The following is a 25,234-nucleotide window of genomic DNA, read 5'->3' on the forward strand; positions in this document are numbered from 1 at the left end:
AAGGCCATGGTACAGAGGCCATGGCACTATCCAAGACTAAGAGAACAATGGTTTAATTTTGGAGTGTCCTTCTCCTAGAAGAGCTGTTTACCATAGCTAAAGAGTCTCCTCTACCCTCACCAAGAGGAAAGTGGCTGCTGAACAATTACAGTGCAGTAGTTAACCCCTTGAGAGAAGAATTGTTTGGTAATCACAGTGTTGTCAGGTGTATGAGAACAGAGGAGAATATGTAAAGAATAGGCCAGACTATTCAGTGTATGGGTAGGCAAAGGGAAAATGAACCGTAACCAGAGAGAAGGATCCAATGTAGTACTGTCTGGCCAGTCAAAGACCCCATAACTCTCTAGCAGTAGTATCTCAACGGGTGGCTGGTGCCCTGGCCAACCTACTACCTCTACTTAGGCATGTATGCATGAAAGGCAGTATGTAAAAGACTACGCATAGAGCCTGTGAGCATAAAAGTCAGGAACATCAAGACCATGTGCATGGAAAACTGATACACGTATATCTGTTAGACGTATAAGTGTGAAGGGCAGTAAGACAAAGATGGTACGTAGAGTCTGAGCCCATTGATATCAAGAGCATGTAGAAGGTAGTACAGTAAGTCTCAATGTGTGGAGGCCATGTGAAAGGACCTTCCCAATGCTCATGGCCTCTCGATGTGCGTAACTTCTTATGGAGACTGCCTTCAGACCAATCCAGGAGGGGAGGGGGTAAAAAAAAAAAGAGGGGCACCGACCATCCATCCCAACCGGCAGTGCATTTTGGAACAACTCGGTAGGAGTAACTCATACGCAACTCCTACTGATTGGTCTTCTTCAACAACATCCTCTAGAAGTAAGGAGAGGCAGATTAGGAGAAACTAATTTTGCCTTCTAAGATGTCGTACAAACAGAAGACAATTCACCGATGGGGAAAGGGATTGCAAGAACTCTATATAGTCCACTCAGCCAGGTGATGCAGCCTTCCTCACGTTCAATGGCAGCAAAAACTCCTACCACTGACTGAGCACAATAATGTCCAAGGAGCCAATTTCCTAAGGGTTACGCTGACAGCACCAGGCCACATTCGTGAGAAAATAAAAACCAAACAGAAATGATGTCTAACAGTTGGAAAAATGTGGATATCAGAACGTTGAACAGACAACTGTCATGAGTTACAGTTATTGGGAAACAATCAAAAGCCTCACTTCTTCCTTAATATCCCTAGCACACGACAATCTGTCAGTTGATTTATCTAAAATAAAAAGCAAAAGATTAAAACTGCAGGTAGGAAAAACGACGGAAGTACTTGTGTACTAACCGGCATCTAAGAAAATGGCTACTCCGTATGCTGGTGGGGGGAAGGCTTCCCCACCAGCTGCCAGTAACTATCGACATCATGTTACAGTTTTAACAGCTGAATTACAACTACCATTTAAGAATGAGGGTTTGTTTAGGTGTAAGAACCAATGGCATTTAACAAAATTCATAATAAGAGTTTTGTTATAGCCATATTGTACATTAAAGCCAACTAAACAAAAGGAACTGATATCAAAATCCTGATTCAAACCTTCAAACGAAAAAAGTTCCTTTAAAAATGACAAATTCGTAGATAATTTGTATTTTTCCTAACTATACAAACCTTAGCTATTTACACGGGGTAATTACTTCGGCGTAGCTGAATGACGAGCCAAAAGAATTTTAACGAGGGTTTACTACCCCACCGCTAGTTAGCGGGGGGGTAGGGAGGGGTAGCTAGCTACCAACCACCCCCTCACACACACCTGTGATTGCTTCACTTTGCTTAGAGGTAGGACTTATCTTGGGGGACAGGGATGGCGGGCAAATATGTGTAAATAGCTAAGGTTTGTATACTGTAGTTAGGAAAAATGTTATTTTCATTAGTAAAATAAATTTTTGAATATACTTACCCGATAATCATCTAGCTGTCAACTCCGTTGCCCGACAGAATTCTACGGGAGGGATACGCCAGCTATCACTATACTAGAAGGGGGTGTACTCACAAGCGCCACCTGTGGCCAGGTACTACAGTACTTCTTGTTGACGCCACCTCACTTTTTCCTCGGTCCACTGGTTCTCTATGGGGAGGAAGGGTGGGTCAATTAAATCATGATTATCGGGTAAGTATATTCAAAAATTTATTTTACTAATGAAAATAACATTTTTCAATATTAAACTTACCCGATAATCATGTAGCTGATTCACACCCAGGGGGGTGGGTGAAAAACCAGTGTACAAGACTAAAGGATAGCTAAGTATCCCGTATTTCATATAATCAGTTATCCACAATAACAATGAAATAATAAGTACCTGGTAAGGAAGTCGACTTGAACCGTTACTCTGCCTTTAATAAGATCGTCTTCCTTACTGAGCGCAGCGTTCCTCTTGGAAGGCTGAATCAACTCAAAGGTGCTAAAGTATACAGGGCTGCAACCCATACTAAAGGACCTCATCACAACCTTTAACCTCGGCGCTTCTCAAGAAAGAATTGACCACCCGCCAAATCAACAAGGATGTGGAAGGCTTCTTAGCCGACCGTACAACCCATAAAAAGTATTCAAGAGAAAGGTTAAAAGGTTATGGGATTATGGGAATGTAGTGGCTGAGCCCTCGCCTACTACTGCATTCGTTGCTACGAATGGTCCCAGGGTGTAGCAGTACTCGTAAAGAGACTGGACATCTTTGAGATAGAATGATGCGAACACTGACTTGCTTCTCCAATAGGTTGCATCCATAACACTCTGCAGAGAATGGCTCTGTTTGAAGGCCACTGAAGTAGCCACAGCTCCCACTTCATGTGTCCTTACCTTCAGCAAAGCAAGGTCTTCTTCCTTCAGATGAGAATGTGTTTCTCTAATCAGAAGCCTGAATAGTAAGAAACTGAGTTCTTAGAACTTGGAAAAGAAGGTTTCTTGATAGCACACTATAAGGCTTCTGATTGTCCTTGTAAAGGTTAAGACCTTATTAGATAGTACCTAAGAGCTCTAACTGGGCAAAGTACTCTCTCCAGTTCATTCCCCACCAAGTTGGACAGGCTTGGGATCTCGAACGACTTAGGCCAAGGACGTGAAGGAAGCTCGTTTAGCAAAAACCGAGCTGCAAGGAACATGTAGCCGTTTCAGATGTGAAAACAATGATCCTGCTGAAGGCGTGGATCTCACTTACTCTTTTAGCTGTTGTCAAGCACACGAGGAAAAGAGTTTTTAATGTGAGGTCCTAAAAAGAGGCTGATTGGAGAGGTTCAAATCTTGATGACATAAGGAACCTTAGGACCACGTCTAGATTCCAGCCTGGAGTGGACAACCGACGTTCCTTTGAGGTCTCAAAAGACCTAGGGAGGTCCTGTAGATCTTTGTTGGTGGAAAGATCCAAGCCTCTGTGGCGGAAAACCGCTGCCAACATACTTCTGTAACCCTTGATCGTAGGAGCTGAAAGGGATCTTACTTTCCTTAGATATAACAGGAAGTCAGCAATCTGGGTTACAGTGGTACTGGTTGAGGAAACTGCATTGGTCTTGTACCAGCTACGGAAGACTTCCCCTTGAGACTGATAGATTCTGAAAGTGGATGTTCTCCTTGCTTTGGCAATCGCTCTGGCTGCCTCCTTCGAAAAGCCCCTAGCTCTTGAGAGTCTTTCGAAAGTCTGAAGGCAGTCAGACGAAGAGCGTGGGGGATTGGGTGTACCTTCTTTACGTGAGGTAGACGTAGAAGGTTCACTCCTAGAGGAAGAGTCCTGGGAATGTCGACCAGCCATTGCAGTACCTCTAAGAACCATTCTCTCGCGGGCCAGAGCGGCGCCAACCAACGTCAGCCGTGTCCCTTTGCGAGAGGAGAACTTCTGAAGTACCCTGTTGACAATCTTGAACGGCGGGAATGCATACAGGTCGAGATGGAACCAATCCAGCAGAAAAGCATCCACGTGAACTGCTGCTGGGTCTGGAATCGGAGAACAATACAACAGGAGTCTCTAGGTTATCGAGGTAGCGAACAGATCTATGGTTGGCTGACCCCACAGGGCCCAAAGTCTGCTGCAAACATTCTTGAGAAGGGTCCACTCTGTGGGGATGACCTGACCCTTCCGGCTGAGGTGATCTGCCATGACATTCATACCGCCCTGAATGAACCTCGTTACCATCGTGAGCTTTCGATCTTTAGACCAGATGAGGAGGTCCCTTGCGATCTAGAACAACTTCACGAAAGAGTCCCTCCCTGCTTGAAGATGTAAGCCAGGGCTGTGGTGTTGTCAGAGTCCACCTCCACCACTTTGTTAAGCTGGAGGGACTTGAAGTTTATCAAGGCCAGAAGAACCGCCAACAACTCCTGCAATTGATGTGAAGTGAAGATCCATACCCAGGGAGACAATGGTCTGGGATGGGATGAGTTGAGACTCCTCAAAATTGACCAGGAGGCCCAGTTCCTTGGTCAGATCCATAGTCCATCTGAGAATCTCCAGACAGCGACGACTTGTGGGGGCTCTTAAAAGCCAGTCGTCTGACGGAGCCGGACACAAGATCATGGTACTGCTGCACAGTCTGTGAACTGTCAACCATGGGGAAGCGAGGAAGTACAGTGACAACCCGAAGCTGTCTAGACTGTCTGGGTCGTACAGACAACTCCTTATCGGGTTGCTGAGGTTGCCGCACTGCGTCACAACAAGTCACTTCTGCTGGTTGTTGAACGTCTTCCCAGTGACACACTGACTCCGTAAACAAAAAATCCTTTAACAAGGACTAAGCTTGGACTGCATGTCTTGCAACACAGCTCAAGGTCTATGGGAGCAGGTGTGGTAACAGACGGGGTTAGTGACTGAAGTGGAACCATTACCTTCCCTGGAAGCATGTTATGCTTAAATAAAAGTCCATAGGAGGCTACGCAGCTAAAGGCTCCTCTCCAAATGACAGAGTCCTCAAGGGAATATCAGAAGGAGGGAGAAAAGCACTTTCTCATCTACAGGGACCATATCCGAGAAAAGTTAAGTTCTCTCAGAGAGGGTTTCAATGGTGCAAAAGCAGCAGACTAGAAGGCAACGTTATGAAACTGCTTGACAGTCTAGTGAGTTGGCAACAACCAAAGATGTATGACTGAGAAGCATGCGGTAAGGTATGCAGAGCATGTTGTATGCAGAGCATGCTGTATGCAGAGCATGCTGTATGTAGAGCATGTTGTATGCAGAGCATGCTGAATGCAGAGCATGCTGTATGCAGAGCATGTTGTATGCAGAGCATGCTGAATGCAGAGCATGCTGTATGCAGAGCATGTTGTATGCAGAGCATGCTGTATGCAGAGCATGCTGTATGTAGAGCATGTTGTATGCAGAGCATGCTGAATGCAGAGTATGCTGTATGCAGAGCATGTTGTATGCAGAGCATGCTGTATGCAGAGCATGCTGTATGCAGAGCATGCTGTATGCAGAGCATGCTGTATGTAGAGCATGCTGTAAGGTAAGCAGAGCGTGTTGCATGGCGTTTAACATTTCTCAGAAATTCCATGACCAGTGCTAGAGTGCTTCATGCATGCTTGCATGGGGTTTTAATATCAACATAATATTTACCTTACATTCATAACTCATGATTCATTTTTGTTTTGAAGATATTTTTGCCATATTTTGCGATATTGTTAAAAATATATTGCAAGGAATACATATATATTTTTATATAAGTAAGACAAATAACCTCCATTATCATAATGTTTGTGTAGGCATACATGTATATGATTACAAATGCAAGTTATGAAAGTAATGAGGTGTTATTATTGTCATTTGTAATTTCTCAAGTTGAGGAGAAAGTGGCAGATGCATGCGTTGAGGTGGCTGACTCATAGCATGAGTGACTGAACTCAAGGGTTGCGCTTGCTGAGTGGTTGGCGGAAGCGGAGTACCAAGCGGAGAGCGATGAGGTAGAGGCTGCGCAGAACGTAGTAAATGTCTCGCGAGTTGAGGCTCCTGAGGCGCAAGGCTAAGGTGTTGTGGAGCTTGCCTTGAGGAGGGTTGAGCTCGCTGCAGCGAGAGCTGAGGAGACTGACTCATGGATGGGAGAGGTTGTTGTACCTCAACCGAGTGTTGCATCAATGGTGGAGGAGCAAGTGGAAGCGGAGGAAGAGAGGTATAAGCCTCCTGATCCCATTGCTGAGGTTGCCTTAAGGAAGGCGGAGGGAGCTGTACACCACTGGGAACAGTAAACTCAGAACGTGGCTCAACATCGTACGCCTAGCAGGCGGTACTGCGGTCAGGCGGAGCGAGTGCAGGCGGAGGCGGAGGCGCAACCTTCTCAGCCCGACACTCACGCATCAATACTGAAAGTTGTGACTGCATGGACTGCAGTAGAGCCAACTTGGGGTCGGCAGACACTAAGGTCTGCTGAGGCAAAGCCTTAACAGCAGAGATCTGTTGCGGCAGAACCTTACTCCTCTTGGGCGGAGTGCAGTCGACAGATGACTGCGGCGAGTCAGAGCTGAGCCAATGACTGCAGCCCGGTTGAGCACTCGCGGACTGGACTCTGCGTTAGAGTGGTCTAGAGACCTGAGTCCAGCGTTTCTTCCCTGACAATTGATCAGCGGACGAGTAAAAGACGGGCTCAATCGTCTGCAGGTGGGAGTGACGGTCTCTGGAAGACACGCCCGCAACCACCGAGGATACTTCTGTGCGCCGATCAAGGCCTGCCGAACCCTTTTGCCCTTCGACATTGCTTCTCCCCTGGGCTTGGGAGCTTGCAAGAGGTCCCGGACTGGGAGGACGACTGACACGCACAGAAGTACCCTCACGCACAACACTGACACTTTGCGCTAATCACTTATCACTTTTGATTTTCTGTTTGCACTTATTTCACTGAACTCGAAACTTTAAGTGGTTTGTACCTGAAACACGCAATTCTATCCTTTCTCAAAAGTTAGTAATTGCGAAAACAGAATTACAATGTAACAGAAAAATCTAATGAAAGAAAAATAATTCAGTGGCTGGAAAGAGACTAAACACTAGATCAAATAAACTACGTTTAAATTCTCTCACCGCATAAAGCTTGTGAACAAGAAAAAACTCTAGAAACGTTTACCTTCTTCCCCTAAAGAGACTAGGGAGAAGAGTAAAAACGATAACAACGTTACTCGCTTGAACGAAACGTTTATCCTCCTCTTTCTCCCTCCGTCTCTATCTCTCTCTCTCTCTCTCTACTTAGAACCTGAGAGAAGAGCCCAATCATATATATCGTTAAAACATATTATTGTTAAAGGAAAATATTTCCCAAAATGAAAAGTTCCTTTGTAGAATTAAAACCATTAAGTTAAGAAAGAATGAACAAAACGCTAGACACGGTTACTCTTACTGCAACGTGACACCGTGAAAATTCTCCCTCTATCGTAACGATAGAGCGCAAGTTGAACGTTCTGAAACGTCAACAACTGCAGAGACAAAACAAAACGTTAGTTCAACTTTGAAAACAGTACGAGACTATCAAAGAAATTCTTTCAAAAACATTAAAATAGCATAATATGTTAACAGGTAAAACCGAAATGACGGGCTCAATGTTAATTAACTTCGGTACAAGAAAAGACCGCCTACTATTAGGAAAGGTCGAATATAAACAAATATAAAAATTAATTTTAATAATTTTATAATAAAAGGAAGTTAATCGAAGAGGCCTATAAAAGGCGGAGAGATATAAAATAAATCTATAACTTTTGTTAAGCAAAATTAAGAAAGAGAGTCTATACTCTCTTAGACACCAACACTTCCGTCTAAGGGAAGGGTCGGCCATTAAAAGGTGAAAGAGAGTTCATACTCTCTTCGTCACCAAAATTAATCAATTTAATTCCAAAAGCTAACTAAGCTAATATAGAAGTTTCCAGTATAGCGAATAGCTGCAAATTTTAGAGAAATACTTCACCAAACCGTGAACAATACTCCAAAATCATAAGCGTATCCAAGAACGTCTTGCCGGAAGCACGACAGAGGAAAAAGTGAGGTGGCGTCAACAACAAGTACTGTAGTACCTGGCCACAGGTGGCGCTTGTGAGTACACCCCCTTCTAGTATAGTGATAGCTGGCGTATCCCTCCCGTAGAATTCTGTCGGGCAACGGAGTTGACAGCTACATGATTATCGGGTAAGTTTAATATTGAAAAATACAAATTATCTACGAATTTGTCATTTGTTCCGTAACTGAAATACAAACCATGCTATTTACATGGGGTGACTCAACACAGGTAGGGAGGTAAGTCCCTGCCATACTGGCTTTGGCTTGCCCGGGGACTCCATATTCGAGTGTGTAAGTACTCAAGAAATAAGGAGTCCCTGCTCCTCGCTAGCATGCTGTGAAACTGCTGCGGCCTACATAAGCTGTGTGTGAAGGTGAGGAAGTGACTCGTCCTAGGAAGTTGACCTGGAGTTCTTCAGATGGAAATCTAGGCTAGGACTCTCCCAATACCACCTCGTCAGGGTATGAGGACATGAGAGTATTACACTTAATACTAGGAACACAAAGGAGCATGGTTTACCTGCAGTGGTTCGAGGTCAGCTGTACAGAGAACCCAGGATGCTGCTTTCTCCAAGGGAGGAGAGGATGAAGAAAAGAATAAGGGCCAGACAGATCTTTTCATTCACGCAGACTAAAACCGGGTAACAATGCCCTCAACCTTCTGCTACTTGTCCATTAAGGAGCCTGAGGTTAGACCAGCTGTTGTGCAGCCACCACAGAGCCGATAGAGAACGCATCGAGCCTCCTGTGCGTCACGTCTTGCAGGTAGTGGGCCGTGAAGGTGGTCTGACGCTTCCACACCCCAGCTTGTAGGACCTGTGTCACTAAATAATTTTTCTTGAAGACCAGGGACGTAGCTATGCCCGACATCATGCGCTCTAGGGCGACGTGACGGAGAAGGGTCAGGATTCAAGGCCAGATGTATTACCTTGCGAATCCAGGCCGAGATAGTATTCCTGGTGACCCTCCTCTTCATTTTCCCGGTGCTCACGAACTGGGCTTGCACCCGGGGACAAACTGCAGCTGTTCTTTTAAGATACAACCTCAGACTCCTCACTGGGCACAGTAGGAGATGGTCTGGGTCATTATTTTGTTACAGAACGGAGATTTGAAACCTGGAAAGAGTCGAACCTAGGGTCCGGCACTCCCGGATTCTGAGTCTTGGCAACAAACTCAGGGACGAAGCTGAACGTTGCCTCCCCCCATCCCCTTGAATGGGCGATGTCCTACGAGAGACCTTGTAGTTCACTGACTCGCTTGGCCAAGGCCAATGCTAGCAGGAAAACCGTTTTCCAGGTAAGGTGGCGATCTGAAGCCTGGCGTAATGGTTCGTAGGGAGGTCTCTTCAGAGCCCTGAGAACTCGAACCACGTTCCATGGAGGAGGTCTCACTCCCGACTGAGGGCAGGTAAGTTCATAACTCCGTATGAGAAGGGAAAGTTCCAGTGAGGAAGAAATGTCCATTCCTTTAAGCCTGAAGGCAAGACTTAAGGCTGAGCGATAGCCTTTCACTGCCGAGACTAAAAGGCGCATTTCCTCCCGCAAATACACGAGGAACTCCGCTATTGCTGGAATAGTGGCATCGAGGGGAGAGATACCCCTTCCACGACACCAACCACAGAAAACTCGCCACTTCGCCTGGTAGACCCCTGCGGATGACTTGCGCAGGTGACCAGACATCCTGTTCGCAACTTGTTGCAAAAATCCTCTCTCCGTGAGGAGATGCTGGATAGTCTCCAGGCGTGAAGTCGAAGCGAAGCTACGGCTTTGTGGAAGATGTTGGCGTGTGGTTGTTTGAGTAGCTCGTGACGTGGAGGGAGTTCTCTCGAAACCTCCGTGAGGAGTTGAAGAAGGTCCGGGAACCATTCTGCGTGATGCCATAGCGGAGCTATCAGGGTCATTGAAAGATTGACCGATATTCTGGTCTTGTTGAGCACTCTCCTCATCAGACAGAATGGGGAAAAGACGTACACATCGACGTTGTCCAACCGTTGTTGGAAGGCATCCTGCCAGAGAGCCTTGGGGTCCGGGACCGGGGAGCAGTACAGCGGGAGCTTGAAGTTCAGAGCTGTGGCGAACAGATCCACCGTCGGGGAACCCCACAAAGTCAGGACTTTGTTGGCTACTTGAGGAACCAAAGACCGCTCGGTAATCACTATCTGCGTCGTCTGCTCAGACTGTCGGCAAGCACATTCCTTTTGCCTGGAATGAAGCGAGCCGCTAGTGTGATTGAGTGGACTTCGGACCATCTCAGAATCTCTACTGCAAGATGGGATAGCTGTTCTGAAAAGGTACCTCCCTGCTTGTTGATATAAGCCACCACTGTGGTGTTGACGCTCATCACCTCCACAGAGTGGCCCGCCAGGACTTGGTGGAACTTCTGAAGTGCCAGGAACACGGCCTTCATTTCTAGCAGGTTTATGTGAAGGTACTTTTCTGATTCTGACCACAGGCCTGAGGTCCTGTGGTTCAGAAAGTGGGCCCCGCACCCTTTCTTTGATGCATCCGAGAACATCAAATCCGGGGGAAGGACGAGAAGATCCACTCCCTTTCGTAGGTTCTCGTCCGCCACCCACCACTGGAGGTCTGTCCATTCCGCAGGACCCACAGGGACCTTGATTCCACCAGGCGACCGTTGGGAACGAGACGGGCCAGGGAGGAGAGGTGGCCGTTGGGAACGAGACGGGCCAGGGAGGAAAGGTGGCCGAGGAGACACAGCCACGTTTGGGCTGGGAGTTCTTCTCGATTGAGGAAAGGCCTCGCGACCTCCTCAGCCTTGCTATCCTGTCGTCTGATGGGAAGGCTTTGTGGAGATTGGTGTCTATGACCATGCCTAGATATACCAGTTTCTGAGAGGGCTGCAGAGAGGACTTCTCGAGATTTACCATGATCCCTAGATCCTGGCAAACTTCGAGGAGCTTGTCTCGGTGGCGAAGAAGGGTTGCCTCCGAGTCCGCTAGGATCAGCCAGTCGTCCAGATAACGAAGGAGACGGATGCCGATCCTGTGAGCCCACGATGATATCAGGGTGAACACACTGGTGAATACCTGAGGGGCTGTGGAGAGACCGAAACACAGCACCTTGAACTGGTAGATCTTGTTGTCTAGGCAAAATCTTAGGTACTTCCTTGAAGACGGATGGACTGGGATCTGGAAGTATGCGTCCTTCAGGTCCAGTGTACACATGAAGTTTTGTGGTCTCACTGCAAGTCTGACCGTGTCTGCCGTCTCCATACTGAACGGAGTCTGTTTGACAAACCCGTTCAGGGTTGAGAGGTCGATGACTGGTCTCCAGCCTCCAGACGCCTTTCTTTCAAGAAAGAGTCAACTGTAGAAGCTTGGGGACCCGTCTACAACCCCTTGGAGAGCGTCCTTCTTCAACATGGTCTGGACTTCTGCCCAAAGGGCTTGCCCTCTTGCCGATCCTATGGCAAGAGAGCTCAACGACACTGGATTCGCTGTCAGGGGAGGTAGAGAAGCTGTGAACGGGACGCGATAACCCTGAGCGATTACGGAAATCGTCCTGGTATCTGCCCAGAGTTGCTGCCACCTTGCCGCGCAACTTTGTAGGCATCCCCCCACTGGTGGACATGCCGGGGGACTGCCAACCCTAGCGTTTACGGCCTCGGCCGTTTCCTCTAGGGTTCTTGCCTCTCCTGGGGACTTCTTGCTCCTTCTGCTCTTGGCAGGAAAGGGCTTAGACATCTTCGTCTTTGCTGCTGTCATCTTCTTTGCGTCCTTAGCCGGACGGGGCTGTTGGGCCGCTGGAGGTTTGTAGGGCCTCGATGTCAGGGCCCTATGGATGAGGGAATCCTGGTTGGACTTCCTCCACCTCTCAGCGGTAAGCTCCACGTCCTTAGGCTCAAACAAACTCTTACCGAGCACGGAAGAGTGTCTGAGCCTGCTAACATCCGAACTGGGAACCTTCTGGTGGAATCTCTCAGCCACTGCGTCCTGTCGTTCGAGAATCGTATTGGCCCACAAGCTCGAGACTTGGTGGACCAGAAACTCGATGGTCCGCGTGCCTGCGAGCAAGAAAGTCTCCAGTTCCTTCCTGGTGCTTTCTTTGGAGAGGTCCTCAGACCGCACCAGGATGCCCAGAGACCCCAGCCAGATGTCAAGCCACGAAGTTGCCTACATGGCACACTTAGCGACCTTCTCCTGGCTTAGGATCTCAGTAGCTGAGTAGGACACGTGCCGGTTGGAGAGTCTTTCTAGAGGGGCTCCCCGGTGAGTTCTTCCACGGAGTGGTGAATAGGAAGACCCAAACAAGACTCCTCAAGGATCTCAAAGTACCTCCTCTGATGGACTCGAGGAGGAGGGAGGAGCTTGTTATCGGCGCTGGATCTACTGGAGGAGGCAAGCTCAGAGAGCTGGCCCTCGACCTTGTCCCTGGCACTCTTCATCCCCTGAGACCAGGGCAAAGCTCCACTGGCCCTAGAGGGTTTCTGGGTGCCATAGACACGGTCCAAGAACGTGTCCTTACACTCAAGAGGAGGAATCTCTGGGTCTGGGATCCCATTGAGGTTCCTCATGAGGGTCACGACTTGCCAGAACGCGTGTTCTGACTCTTGGTGCTCTCCTGAAGGACTGGTAGCAAAGTTTCCTGTCCCCAGTGGCTCTTCCTGGGGGGACACGTGGGCATCCTCGGAAAGTCTAGCTGGCTCCTGTCTGATCCTTGTTGACGACTTGGGAATCGTCTTAGAGTCCTTCGGTTCCCTCCTAGGAGGGATACAGGACTCGAGTAACGATGGGTGCAGGCTCTTTTCCACCCCTGGACGAGAAGACTTCTCAGGGAGAGGCGGAGTTTCCCCCATTGGTGCGATGGCGGAACGGTCCGGCTCGTCCGACTCTCCTGAGGATGGGTAATCCTCATCTGCAGGGGAGGGAGAGAAAGTCTGGGGGGGGGGGGGGAAGGAGCCTTGCGCGAGCATCTGCGAGGAGACAGAATAGCCCTCGGAGGTGTTTCCACGGAAGGGACTCCTCTCTTCCTCTTCAGGGGGGAGGAAGCCGCCACTGATTTGTGACCCGCGTCAGAGAGGACGGGCTCCATAGCCTGCACAAGAGCTCTGACCAGGGTCCCGAACCAGGGCTGCTGGCTGACAGTCGCGCTGTCGGACACTCCCTCAGGGGGGAAGGGGATCGTTCAATCCCTTGGGGGAGTTGACAAATGAGGGTTCGCCTGAAAAGCTGAAACAAGAGAGTCCTTAGACCTGTCCGGGAACCGCCCTCCTCTGGCGAGCGCGCTGTTCCGCACTTGCGGGGAGGGGAACAAGACGATGACCTGTCCGCCTGGCGACGATCCCGCTGGAGGTCGCGCGATGGGCCCTGTCCAGGATCGCGTGCCATAGGAATCTCGCGCTCGCGCGGCATGGGCGCGGGCGTGAGAGATTGGTGGAGCGGGCGCGAGGGCGGAGTGGCGCATAGGCGATGCCACAGGCGCGTGAACGCGATGGCGCGCAGGAGATGGCGCGGGCGCGTAGGAGCGGGGTTGCGCAGGAGATGGCGCGGGCGCGTAGGAGCGGGGTCGCGCAGGAGATGGCGCGGGCGCGTAGGAGCGGGGTCGCGCAGGAGATGGCGCGGGCGCACGTAGGAGATGGCGAGGGCGTGTGGCGCACAGGAGCTGGATGGTGAGGAGGCTGGATACGAGGGCGCCCAGCATCCTGATGCAGCACTGACCGGCGCGAGAGAGCAGTGGCGCGCGGGCGCGTATCCGGAAAAACCGGGCGAGAGCGCGAGTGCGCAGGTTCAGGATAGCGCGAGGGTGGGTTTGCGCGTAGGAGCGTAGGTGGGCGCTGATCCGTTAGAACAGGCATATTAACCTGTGGGCGCGCAGGGGATCGTGGGCGCGCATCAGGATGTGGGTGCGCTGGTGTGCGCTGCCGCGGTGGGCGAGCAGGGCGCGCGATTGGATTAGGGCGCACGGGTGTGCGCTGTTGGGTTGCATGAGGCACCTTGAGAGAGACTGGAACCTGGCGCGCAACCGGAGCGTCGCGCCCGACTGGAACGCGTGCAGGATCGCGCGGTCTGGAAGGAGAGTCCAGGGGTGCCTGGGACCACCCGTGCGCTAACTTACGCACCTCCTAGACTGCGCGCTATGATGTAGAAGTGCGCTGGCGCGTTGGCGAGCGCGTGTGCGCTGTGACTGGAACTACGCGCGATGGGCGCGCTTCACTCCTAACTCCAGACGGGCGCTGCAAGTCCAGAGGTACCTGTGAGCGCCTGTGCACTAACCTAGGAGCCTCTTGGACTGCGCCCGACGTGGCAGGAACCAGGGAACGCTGGGGCGCAGGTGGGCGCTGGCGCGCTAGATCAGAAACTGCTGGCGGGCGCCGGGGCGCAGAAGGATGTGGGCGCGCAGGGGAACCCTGGCGTGTAACAGGAACAGGGGTGCGCACGCGCGCAGCTGAGTGCTGTGGCGCTAAGACTGGAACAGCAGCTGCAGCAGCATGAGGGCGCGCAGGTTGAACCTGGCGCTTGAGGGCAAGAAGCGCAGATTTGCGCTCAAGGCCCTTAAGCCCGGAAGGGACGGGTGCCTGCGCAATGGCAGGATCAGGTGGCGCGTAACGCGCATCAGCATCCTCGAAGGGTGATGGCAGGTCAGCAGGTCTGGAGGGAGACTGGTCACAGGGTCCCGAAGGACGACCATCATCCGAAGGACGACCATCATCCGAAGGGGATAGCGAACGATCCCCGGAGAGGTCTAAGGTGGTAGCTGGCAGGATCGGCGAACGGCGAGTCGTCTCCTCTGCAGAGGACTGTGGTGATGACAAGCCGAAGAGGCGCCTCCTAACTCCCTTGTGAGGGGAAGGAAGCCCTCTACGGCGAAGGGGAGGACGAGCCTTCCTCCTTATACGCCCACGAGGGGCCGTGGGGTCAGCAGGCTGACCATCATAGGGCCTCCGAAGAGGAGTCTCTGTGAGTGAACTCCCCTGCGGGGAGAATCACCGGCAGGAGAGATCGTAGGACTTAGTTCCTCCCTCGAAAGGTGTTCGGAGGGGGAACCTAAGCCTTCAGCTACCTCAGCAACAGGAACGGGGGTTTGACTAGACCCACGAGATGTCTCCGTCACAACAACGTCAACAACAGACAGAGGATCTATCCCTGCTGTAGTTGGTGATTGTTTGCCAGCTGCACCAAGTTTGATCATGTCAAACAGGGCTTCCCTGGAGGGCGAACCCTGCAGCCCCAAGGAAGCCCAAAGCTGCAACAAATCATGATTATTTACAGGTAAATCAATGTTCATATCCTCCTCCAGGGGAGGAGGGGCAGACGCCTCGCTATGGGAGGCAACTACCTCTCCCACACCCCGGGATCGGTCAACAGCAGTACGGTCTATGCTACCACTCGCCAGCCTCTCGGAAGAGACCGCTCGAGGGGGAGCTTCAGAGGAGGAAAGGGCTACGGAAGAAGAAGCCTTGGAATTTTCTCTCTTCAAAGAAGGCTCTGAAGGAGAAAGATCCCTTTTAGACTTTTTCTTCCGGCGCCAGGCAAACCTCTCCCACTGGGAGGTACACCACTCCCTACATTCTATACATACATTACCGCTATCACACCGTTGGCCCCTACAATGAGGACACAAGGTGTGGGAATCGGTGTCGACCGCCGACATAAAAGTCCCACAAGGGCGGCCGGGAAGTCCAGGGCATGTACGCATAGTCAGTAGAGACCAACTTCAAACACACTGGAAAAGAAAAAGCAAAAACAGATTAAATATGGCAGTCAAAGCGAGGGAGAGAGCAGACAGGTCTGTTCTCCGCCCGAGCCAAAAGTGAAAGTGAAGCAATCACCGGTGTGTGTGTGAGGGGGGGAGGGGGGGGTAACTAGCTAACCCTCCTTACCCCCGCTAACTAGCGGTGGGGTAGTAAACCCTCGTTGAAATTCTCATGGCTCGTCATTCAGCTATGCCGAAGTAATTACCCTGTGTAAATAGCGTGGTTTGTATTTCAGTTACGGAAAAAATTTTATTTTTATTACTAAAATAAATTTTTGAATATACTTACCCGATGATCATGTAGCTGTCAACTCCGTTGCCCGACAGAAATCTACGGTCGGGATACGCCAGCGATCGCTTATACAGGTGGGGGTGTACTCACCAGCGCCATCTGTGGTCAGGTACTCCAGTACTTCTTGTCAACAAGACCTCAATTTTCTCCTCGGTCCACTGGTTCTCTATGGGGAGGAAGGGCGGGTCATTTAAATCATGATCATCGGGTAAGTATATTCAAAAATTTATTTTAGTAATAAAAATAACATTTTTCAATATTAATCTTACCCGATGATCATGTAGCTGATTCACACCCAGGGTGGTGGGTGGAGACCAGTATACATGTTAACAAAGAAGCTAAGTATCCCGTATTTCATTTTTATTAGTTATTCAAAATAACAATAAAAAATAAATAAGTACCTGGTAAGGAAGTCGACTTGAACCATTACTCTGCCTTTAATAAGTACGTCTTCCTTACTGAGCGTAGCGGTCCTCTTAGGATGCTGAACGACTCTTAGGTGGCTAAAGTATAAAGGGCTGCAACCCATACTAAAGGACCTCATCATAACCTCTAACCTAGGCGCTTCTCAAGAAAGAATTGACCACCCGCCAAATCAACCAGGATGCGGAAGGCTTCTTAGCCGACCGTACAACCCAAAAACAACAATAAAAGCAATCAAGAGAAAGGTTAAAAAAGGTTATGGGATTATGGGAATGTAGTGGCTGAGCCCTCACCTACTACTGCACTCGCTGCTACGAATGGTCCCAGGGTGTAGCAGTTCTCGTAAAGAGACTGGACATCTTTGAGATAGAATGATGCGAACACTGACTTGCTTCTCCAATAGGTTGCATCCATAACACTCTGCAGAGAACGGTTCTGTTTGAAGGCCACTGAAGTAGCCACAGCTCTCACTTCATGTGTCCTTACCTTCAGTAAAGCAAGGTCTTCTTCCTTCATATGAGAATGAGCTTCTCTAATCAGAAGCCTGATGTAGTAAGAAACTGCGTTCTTAGACATTGGTAGCGAAGGCTTCTTAACAGCACACCATAAGGCTTCTGATTGTCCTCGTAAAGGTTTTGACCTTTTCAGATAGTACCTAAGAGCTCTGACTGGGCAAAGTACTCTCTCCAGCTCGTTACCCACCAAGTTAGATAGGCTAGGGATCTCGAACGATTTAGGCCAAGGACGTGAAGGAAGCTCGTTTTTAGCCAAAAAACCGAGCTGCAAGGAACATGTAGCCGTTTCCGATGTGAAACCTATGTTCCTGCTGAAGGCGTGGATCTCACTTACTCTCTTAGCTGTTGCTAGGCATACTAGGAAAAGAGTTTTTAATGTGAGGTCCTTGAAAGAGGCTGATTGTAGCGGTTCAAATCTAGATGACATCAGGATCCTTAGGACCACGTCTAGATTCCAGCCTGGAGTGGACAACCGACGTTCCTTAGAGGTCTCAAAAGACCTAAGGATGTCCTGCAGATCTTTGTTGGAGGAAAGATCCAAGCCTCTGTGGCGGAAAACCGTTGCCAACATACTTCTATAACCCTTGATCGTAGGAGCTGATAGGGATCTAACGTTCCTTAGATGTAACAGGAAGTCAGCAATTTGGGTTACAGTGGTACTGGTAGAGGAAACTGCATTGGCCCTGCACCAGCTTCGGAAGACTTCCCACTTAGATTGATAGACTCTGCGAGTGGATATCCTCCTTGCTCTGGCAATCGCTCTGGCTGCCTCCTTCGAAAAGCCTCTAGCTCTTGAGAGTCTTTCGATAGTCTGAAGGCAGTCAGACGAAGAGCGTGGAGGCTTGGGTGTACCTTCTTGACGTGAGGTTGACGCAGAAGATCCACTCTTAGAGGGAGAGTCCTGGGAACGTCGACCAGCCATTGCAGTACCTCTGTGAACCATTCTCTTGCGGGCCAGAGGGGAGCAACCAACGTCAGCCGTGTCCCTTTGTGAGAGACGAACTTCTGAAGAACCCTGTTGATGATCTTGAACGGCGGGAATGCATACAGGTCGAGATGGGACCAATCCAGCAGAAAGGCATCCACGTGAACTGCTGCCGGGTCTGGAATCGGGGAACAGTACAATGGGAGCCTCTTGGTCATCGAGGTAGCGAACAGATCTATAGTTGGCTGACCCCACAGGGCCCAAAGTCTGTTGCAAACGTTCTTGTGAAGGGTCCACTCTGTGGGGATGACTTGACCCTTCCGGCTGAGGCGATCTGCCATGACATTCATATCGCCCTGAATGAACCTCGTTACCAGCGTGAGCTTTCGACTTTTTGACCAAATGAGGAGGTCCCTTGAGATCTCGAACAGCTTCCTCGAATGAGTCCCTCCCTGCTTGGAGATGTACGCCAAGGCTGCGGTGTTGTCGGAGTTCACCTCCACCACCTTGTTTAGCTGGAGGAACTTGAAGTTCATTAAGGCCAGATGAACCGCCAACAACTCCTTGCAATTGATATGAAGCGTTTTCTGTTCCTGATTCCACATCCCCGAGCATTCCTGTCCGTCCAATGTCGCGCCCCAGCCCGAGTCTGATGCGTCCGAGAAGAGATGATGGTCGGGGGTCTGAACAGCTAACGAAAGACCTTCCTTGAGAAGAATGCTGTTCTTCCACCACGTTAGAGTAGCCCTCATCTCTTTGGAAACAGGGATTGAGACCGTCTCGAGCGTCATATCCTTGTTCCAGTGAGCTGCCAGATGGTACTGAAGGGGGCGGAGGTGGAGTCTCCCTAACTCGATGAACAGGGCTAGCGATGAAAGAGTCCCTGTTAGACTCATCCACTGCCTCACCGAGCATCGGTTCCTCCTCAGCATGCTCAGGATGCACTCCAGGGCTTGGTTGATTCTTGGGGCCGACGGAAAAGCCCGAAAAGCTCGACTCTGAATCTCCATACCCAGGTAAACGATGGTCTGGGAAGGAACGAGCTGGGACTTCTCTAAATTGACCAGGAGGCCCAGTTCCTTGGTCAGATCCATAGTCCATCTGAGACTCTCCAGACAGCGACGACTTGTGGGAGCTCTTAAAAGCCAGTCGTCTAAATAAAGGGAGGCTCTGATGTCTGCCAAGTGAAGGAATTTCGCAATATTCCTCATCAGTCGCGTAAACACAAGAGGTGCCGTGCTCAGGCCAAAGCACAGGGCTTGGAACTGGTACACAACCTCTCCAAAGACGAATCTCAGAAAAGGTTGGGAGTCTGGATGGATGGGAACGTGAAAGTAGGCATCTTTCAGATCTAACGAGACCATCCAGTCCTCCTGCCTGACCGCTGCTAGGACCACCTTCGTCGTCTCCATTGTGAACGTCTGCTTGGTGACATAAGCATTGAGCGTACTGACGTCCAGCACCGGTCTCCAACCTCCTGTCTTCTTGGCCACCAGGAAGAGACGGTTGTAAAAGCCCGGGGATTGATGGTCCCGAACTATCACCACTGCCTCCTTCTGTAGCAGGAGCGACACCTCTTGTTGTAACGCTAGCCTCTTGTCCTTCTCCTTGTAGTTGGGAGAGAGGTTGATGGGAGATGTGGTCAGAGGGGGATTGCGGCAGAACGGAATTCTGTATCCCTCCCTTAGCCACTTGACAGACTGAGCGTCTGCACCTCTGCTCTCCCAGGCTTGCCAGAAGGTCTTGAGTCTGGCTCCTACAGCTGTCTGGAGAGGAAGGAAGTCAAAGCTTGCTTTTCGTGGACTTGGCACCCTTCTTGGACTTGCCCCGGTGACTGTCTGCACGGGTACTTCCTCTACTGGAGGCTCTACCACGAAAGGGCGGAATGAACCTAGTAGCAGGTGTATCAGCAACAGGGGTGCGGTAAGATCTAGGCACGGAAGGTAAGGTTTTAGCCTTACGTGCTGAAGAAGCCATGAGGTCATGTGTATCCTTCTGGATAAGAGCCGCAGCCATCCCCTTGATTAACTCCTCCGGAAACAGGCACTTGGAGAGAGGAGCAAACAACAACTCTGACCTCTGGCAAGGGGTGATACCAGCCGATAAGTAGGAGCATAGATGTTCCCTTTTCTTGAGGACTCCTGAGACAAAAATAGCCGCAAGTTCGCCAGAACCATCGCGAATTGCTTTGTCCATACTGGACATGATCAGCATGGCCGCGTCTTTGTCAGAAGGAGCAGTCTTCCTGCTTAAGGCTCCTAGACACCAATCGAGGAAGTTAAAAATTTCGAAGGCGCGAAAGACTCCCTTCATCAAGTGGTCCAGATCTGAAAAGGACCAGCAGACCTTCGAGCGTCTCATAGCCGACCTGCGGGGAGAGTCAACCAAACTTGAGAAGTCGGCCTGGGCAGAGGCAGGAACCCCCAAGCCAGGTTCCTCTCCCGTGGCATACCAGACGCCCGACTTAGAAGCCAGCTTAGGAGGAGGAAACACAAAAGAGGTCCTTCCCAGTTGCTGCTTGGACTGCAACCAATCCCCCATAACCCTCAAAGCTCTCCTTGATGATCTGGCGAGGACAAGCTTGGTGTAGGCAGGCGTAGTAGACTGCATGCCCAGAGAAAACTCGGAGGGAGGAGAACGAGGGGTTGCAGACACGAAGTGTTCAGGGTACAACTCTCTGAACAGAGCCAGGACCTTGCGAAAGTCTAAGGAAGGCGGCGAAGACTTGTGTCCTTCCACCTCAGATGGAGGATCATCCAGATGGGCAGCTTCATCCTCAGAAACCTCATCGCCTGAGAGTTGAGTAGCGAGAGGTAAAGGCAGAGCGGCAGGCTGAATGGCTGAATCCTGCAGAACGGGTTGTAAGGCATGAGGCTCATGCTGCATGGTATGCGGCTCAAGCTGCATGGGATGAGGCTCATGCTGCATAGAATGCGGCTGCTGCATGGTATGAGGCTCGTGCTGCATGGGTTGAGGAGGATGCCTCATAGCATGAGGCTCCTGCCTCAAGGGTTGAGGAGGTTGCTGCATAGCATGAGGCTCCTGCCTCAAGGGTTGAGGAGGTTGCCGCATAGCCTGAGGCTCCTGCCTCAGGGGTTGAGGAGGTTGTCGCATAGCATGAGGCTCCTGCCTCATGGGTTGAGGAGGTTGCCGCATAGTGCTGGAACCTGGCAACTCCCGATGCGGCAGCTCACACATGAAAGCAGGAGGAGCCGCAAGAACATGCGTCTGGCAGGGAGGACTGCGTAGAGGAGGAGGAGCGCACGCAGGAGGAGGGGTGCTAACCTTCTCTGCCTGATACTCCTGCATCAAAGCCGCAAGCTGAGACTGCATAGTCTGCAGCATTGACCACTTGGGGTCCACAGTGGTTGGAGCAGAGGCCTGTTGAGGCACCACTCTACCTCTCTTGGGAGGTGTGCAATCATCAGATGACTGCGGCGAGTCCGAACTGGCCCAGTGGCTACACCTGGGCCGTTGGACTAGCTCGGAAGGGACCTTACGTTTGAGAGGTCGTGAGACCTGGGTCCACCGTTTCCTCCTGGAAACCTCTTCCGCAGACGAGGAATTTAAGGGCTCATTCGTCTGGGAGTGGAAGTGACGATCTCTATCAGATACGCCCGCAACCACTGAGGATACAACTGTGCGCCGATCAAGGCCTGCCGAACCCTTTGGTCCTTCGACGTTGCTTCTCCCCTGGGCTTGGGAGCTTGCAAGAGGTCCCGGACTGGGAGGACGACTGGCACGCACAGAAGTATCCTCATGCGCAACACTGACACTGACACTATGCACAGCACTGGCACTAACACTTCCCACTGCACTCTTCACTTTAAGTTCCTTGACATCTGCCAAGAGAAGATTGTGGTCACTAACTAACGATTCCACCTTATCACCAAGAGCCTGAATGGCACGCAACATATCCGTCATATCAGGCTGAGCACTCGTAGCAGGTTCGGGGGTCACCACCACAGGGGAAGGAAAAGGTTGAGGGACATGGGGAGAGGAATAAACCAAAGAGCGAGAAGAACTCCTCCTAACTCTCTCCTTCTCTAACCTAGTAGTATATTTGAGGAATTCATTAAATTCGAATTCCGAAAGCCCAGCACATTCCCCACATCGATCTTCCAATTGACAGGATTTTCCCCTACAATCGGAACAAAGGGTGTGAGGATCAACAGAGGCCTTCGGAAGACGCCTATTACAAGTCCTAACACTACATCGCCTATATTTAGGAGCTTGAGAGTGGTCGGACATCTTGAATTTAGGGAACAGTCAAGGGGGAATTCCAAAGTAAAGCAAAGATCGTTAACCAATAAATCAAATTAATTCCAAAAGCTATCTAAGCTAAGGGAAAAGCTTCCTGTACAGCGAAGGCTAAATTTTAGAGCAAATACTTCACCAAAACCGTGAACAAAAGACTCCAAAATCAACAGCGTATCCATGTAGGTCTTGCCGGCGGCACGACAGAGGAAAAATTGAGGTCTTGTTGACAAGAAGTACTGGAGTACCTGACCACAGATGGCGCTGGTGAGTACACCCCCACCTGTATAAGCGATCGCTGGCGTATCCCGACCGTAGATTTCTGTCGGGCAACGGAGTTGACAGCTACATGATCATCGGGTAAGATTAATATTGAAAAACTCATGTTACAGTACAGTACGTATACAGAAGTCAACATAGTACTGTATCTCCCTCTTGATAAAATTGTGTATTTTACTATATCAATACTATTTGAACCCCCCAAATGAGGCTGTGTGTAATACATACTGAACTTTACTAAATTTCCTGAAAGTATACAATGATAGAAATGCCTTAACAAAGATGTACTGAAAAAATATATACTGTACACTACCATAAAAAAGGATCCCTTTCAAATATGGCAAAATTAACATTTTTGAAATCCTGTTGAAGAGCTTACCTTGGAGGTCAGTGGAACTTCAGCAAGAAGGCAAATTTTGTAGTATAACTCAATGTGTCTCAGTGTTAGTGGTTTGTCTGAAACAGATATTTTATGAAAAATAAACCAAAGCTGTCAATATAAACTACAGTATGAGAATGTTAATTTCAAACCCATTTTTAATATATGTAAATATGAAAAAATTTTTGTATTTTTCCTAGCCAAACGAACTCGAGTCCTTGAAATAGGGAGATGATTTCAGTGCAAGATGGAATAGCCATTAAATTCATTAATGAGGTTGTTAACGACAGGTGGTGAGAGCGGGCAAAAATCCCAGCCCTTCCACCTGTCGTTAGGAGCTACACTTTCACCATTAGCTCAGGACTGAGAGGGGTGGTTGAGAAGGGATGTATAACATGAAGAACTCATGTTTTTATAGCTAGGAAAAACTGCAAATTATCAAAACAATTTGTATTTTTCCTAGCTATACAAACCTGAGTCATTTATAAGGGTATACTGTACTCTTAAATCGTTTTGCTATGACCAGAAAAAAAGGGATTTTGACGGAGGAAAAATCTATTTCTGGGGAGAGACCTGTGACGGCCGGTGAAAAAGTCCTTCTTTGTACTTTTTCTGATATAAATCTTCCAAATATACCAGAGAAAATTAAAAGCATGGAATGCAGAGGTTACAACCCTCGCGCGAGCACTTCGTGAGTGTCGTGTATACATTAGGGGCGTGTGAAAACCACTATTCACAGGCTGTCTTCCATTTAGATAACTCCTCCATCAAAGGGAAGGGCCGTAACAAAGACCCCAGAAACCACACTTGGGCCACGCCACGTTGGGATACTGGTAACATTCTGTGGTTATCAGCAGTTCACCTACACTGCGGGGAAGCGCACTGAGGCTGGTCACTCTTATCATAGTCAAGACTTGAGGGATTGGATGAGGTGGGACATTAAAATAAAGGACTCAGGTTTGTATAGCTATGAAATATGACAAATTTAAAAATAATTTGCATTTTTCCTAACTACACAAACTTGAATTCTTTACTGTAAGAGAATGATAACCACGAAGCTAGAATACGGCAGTCAAAACAATAACTACATGAGAACAAGCGGTAGGTAATTACCCTGCTGACAGCAGAGAGGCAAAGCTCACTGTAACCTCAATTCAATTGCAGTTGAGACTTATGTCAGGGGTTGGTGATGGAGGGAAAATTTGAGTAAGAAACTTTTGTTTGTATAGTTAAGAAAAATACAAATTACTTTTAAAATCTGTCATTTGTTTCTACAAGAATACAAATCACCGTTCTTTATTACAGTTACCTTTATTACCGTTCCAACTGGCTGGAAACTATGCTGGGAATCTCGAACTTAGCCCTTGAAGGTTCAAAGGCCACTTATGAATAGCTGAGGCAAGGGACAGTGACAATGCCCTAGAGACTGACTAAATATATATATGATCAACACCCAAGACCCCTCTCCACCCAAGCTAGGACCAGGGAGGCCCAGGCCATGGGTGTTGATAACTCAGCAGGTAGACCTATAGGCTTCACCTAAACCCCCATCCTTAGCTCATAAGGATGGTGAGGTTGCAGGCAATATACAAGAAACTATCGATCCCAACACCTAGTGAGCTATAAAACAAAGAAAAATTGAACAACACGACTCCTGCAATCATATGTATCTTTAGCTAGACCTCTTTGAGCTGTAACCAAAGCATTGAAGCTTAAGTGTCGTGGAAGGCTGTGTCTAAAAAGTGAAAAGGTTTGTTTGGTTACATCACATCCTCACTCCCAAGGGATGTAGGGAAAAGATTCTTGAAGTTTAAGCGCTTAAGCACCCTGTAGCTGAAACCAAAATTAACTTACCCATCTTTAGATCAAATCCAGCTGGCGAGGTTTCTGCAGCTGTACCCCAAGAGAGGAGGAAAGGCTGAAAGGAAAAGAAGGCCAGTCAATCTTCACTTTTACTCCAGACTTACTCTTAGCCTTAGCCCTTGATCTACAGATACTGGTTCTGTTAAGAAGTCGAGGAAGCTATAGCACCTACTGAGCAGCAGCAGCACGGCCCAGAGTAAATGTGACCATGGTCTTGTGAGTCGCATCCCCCAGGTAATGGACTGTGAAGGTGGTCTGTCATTTCCAAACCCCTGCCCTAAGAACCTGTATCCCAGAGAAGTTTCTTTTGAAAGCTAAAGAGGCAGAAACATTTTTGATGTCGTGTGCTTTTACTCTAGGCCTTAACGTTGTCGATGTCTCCAAAGACCGGGAAATTTCTTCCCTAAACTAAAAGGAGATGGTGCTTTTGGTTGCTCTTCTTATTTTTCCTTGTGTTTACGGAGAGGTAGTGTAGCCGAGACCTGGTTGGCCTAGTACGCTTCAAGTAGCCCCTCAACGCCCTAATAGGACACAGCAGGAGTTGATCAGGATCCTAGGTTACCCATCAGAAGCCTAGAAACAATAATAGATGTAAATCTAAAATCTGACAAGGACGGATTTG

At 49.3% G+C, this 25,234-nt stretch overlaps 1 protein-coding gene across 4 annotated transcripts in view; it reads right to left on the bottom strand.

Annotated features, from left to right (window-relative positions):
* The window catches only part of LOC137627692 (leucine-rich PPR motif-containing protein, mitochondrial-like), a 180,239-nt gene that overhangs the window by 123,752 nt on the left and 31,253 nt on the right, over positions 1 to 25,234 (bottom strand). For all 4 annotated transcript variants that reach the window (XM_068358907.1, XM_068358904.1, XM_068358906.1 and 1 more), the window contains one exon: positions 22,750 to 22,826. In XM_068358907.1, coding sequence (XP_068215008.1) covers positions 22,750 to 22,826 — 77 coding nt within the window. The remainder of the gene's footprint in view (positions 1 to 22,749; positions 22,827 to 25,234) is intronic.

This window comes from Palaemon carinicauda, chromosome 35 (assembly GCF_036898095.1).
Source record: "Palaemon carinicauda isolate YSFRI2023 chromosome 35, ASM3689809v2, whole genome shotgun sequence".
In the NCBI taxonomy this organism is placed as follows: domain Eukaryota; kingdom Metazoa; phylum Arthropoda; class Malacostraca; order Decapoda; family Palaemonidae; genus Palaemon; species Palaemon carinicauda.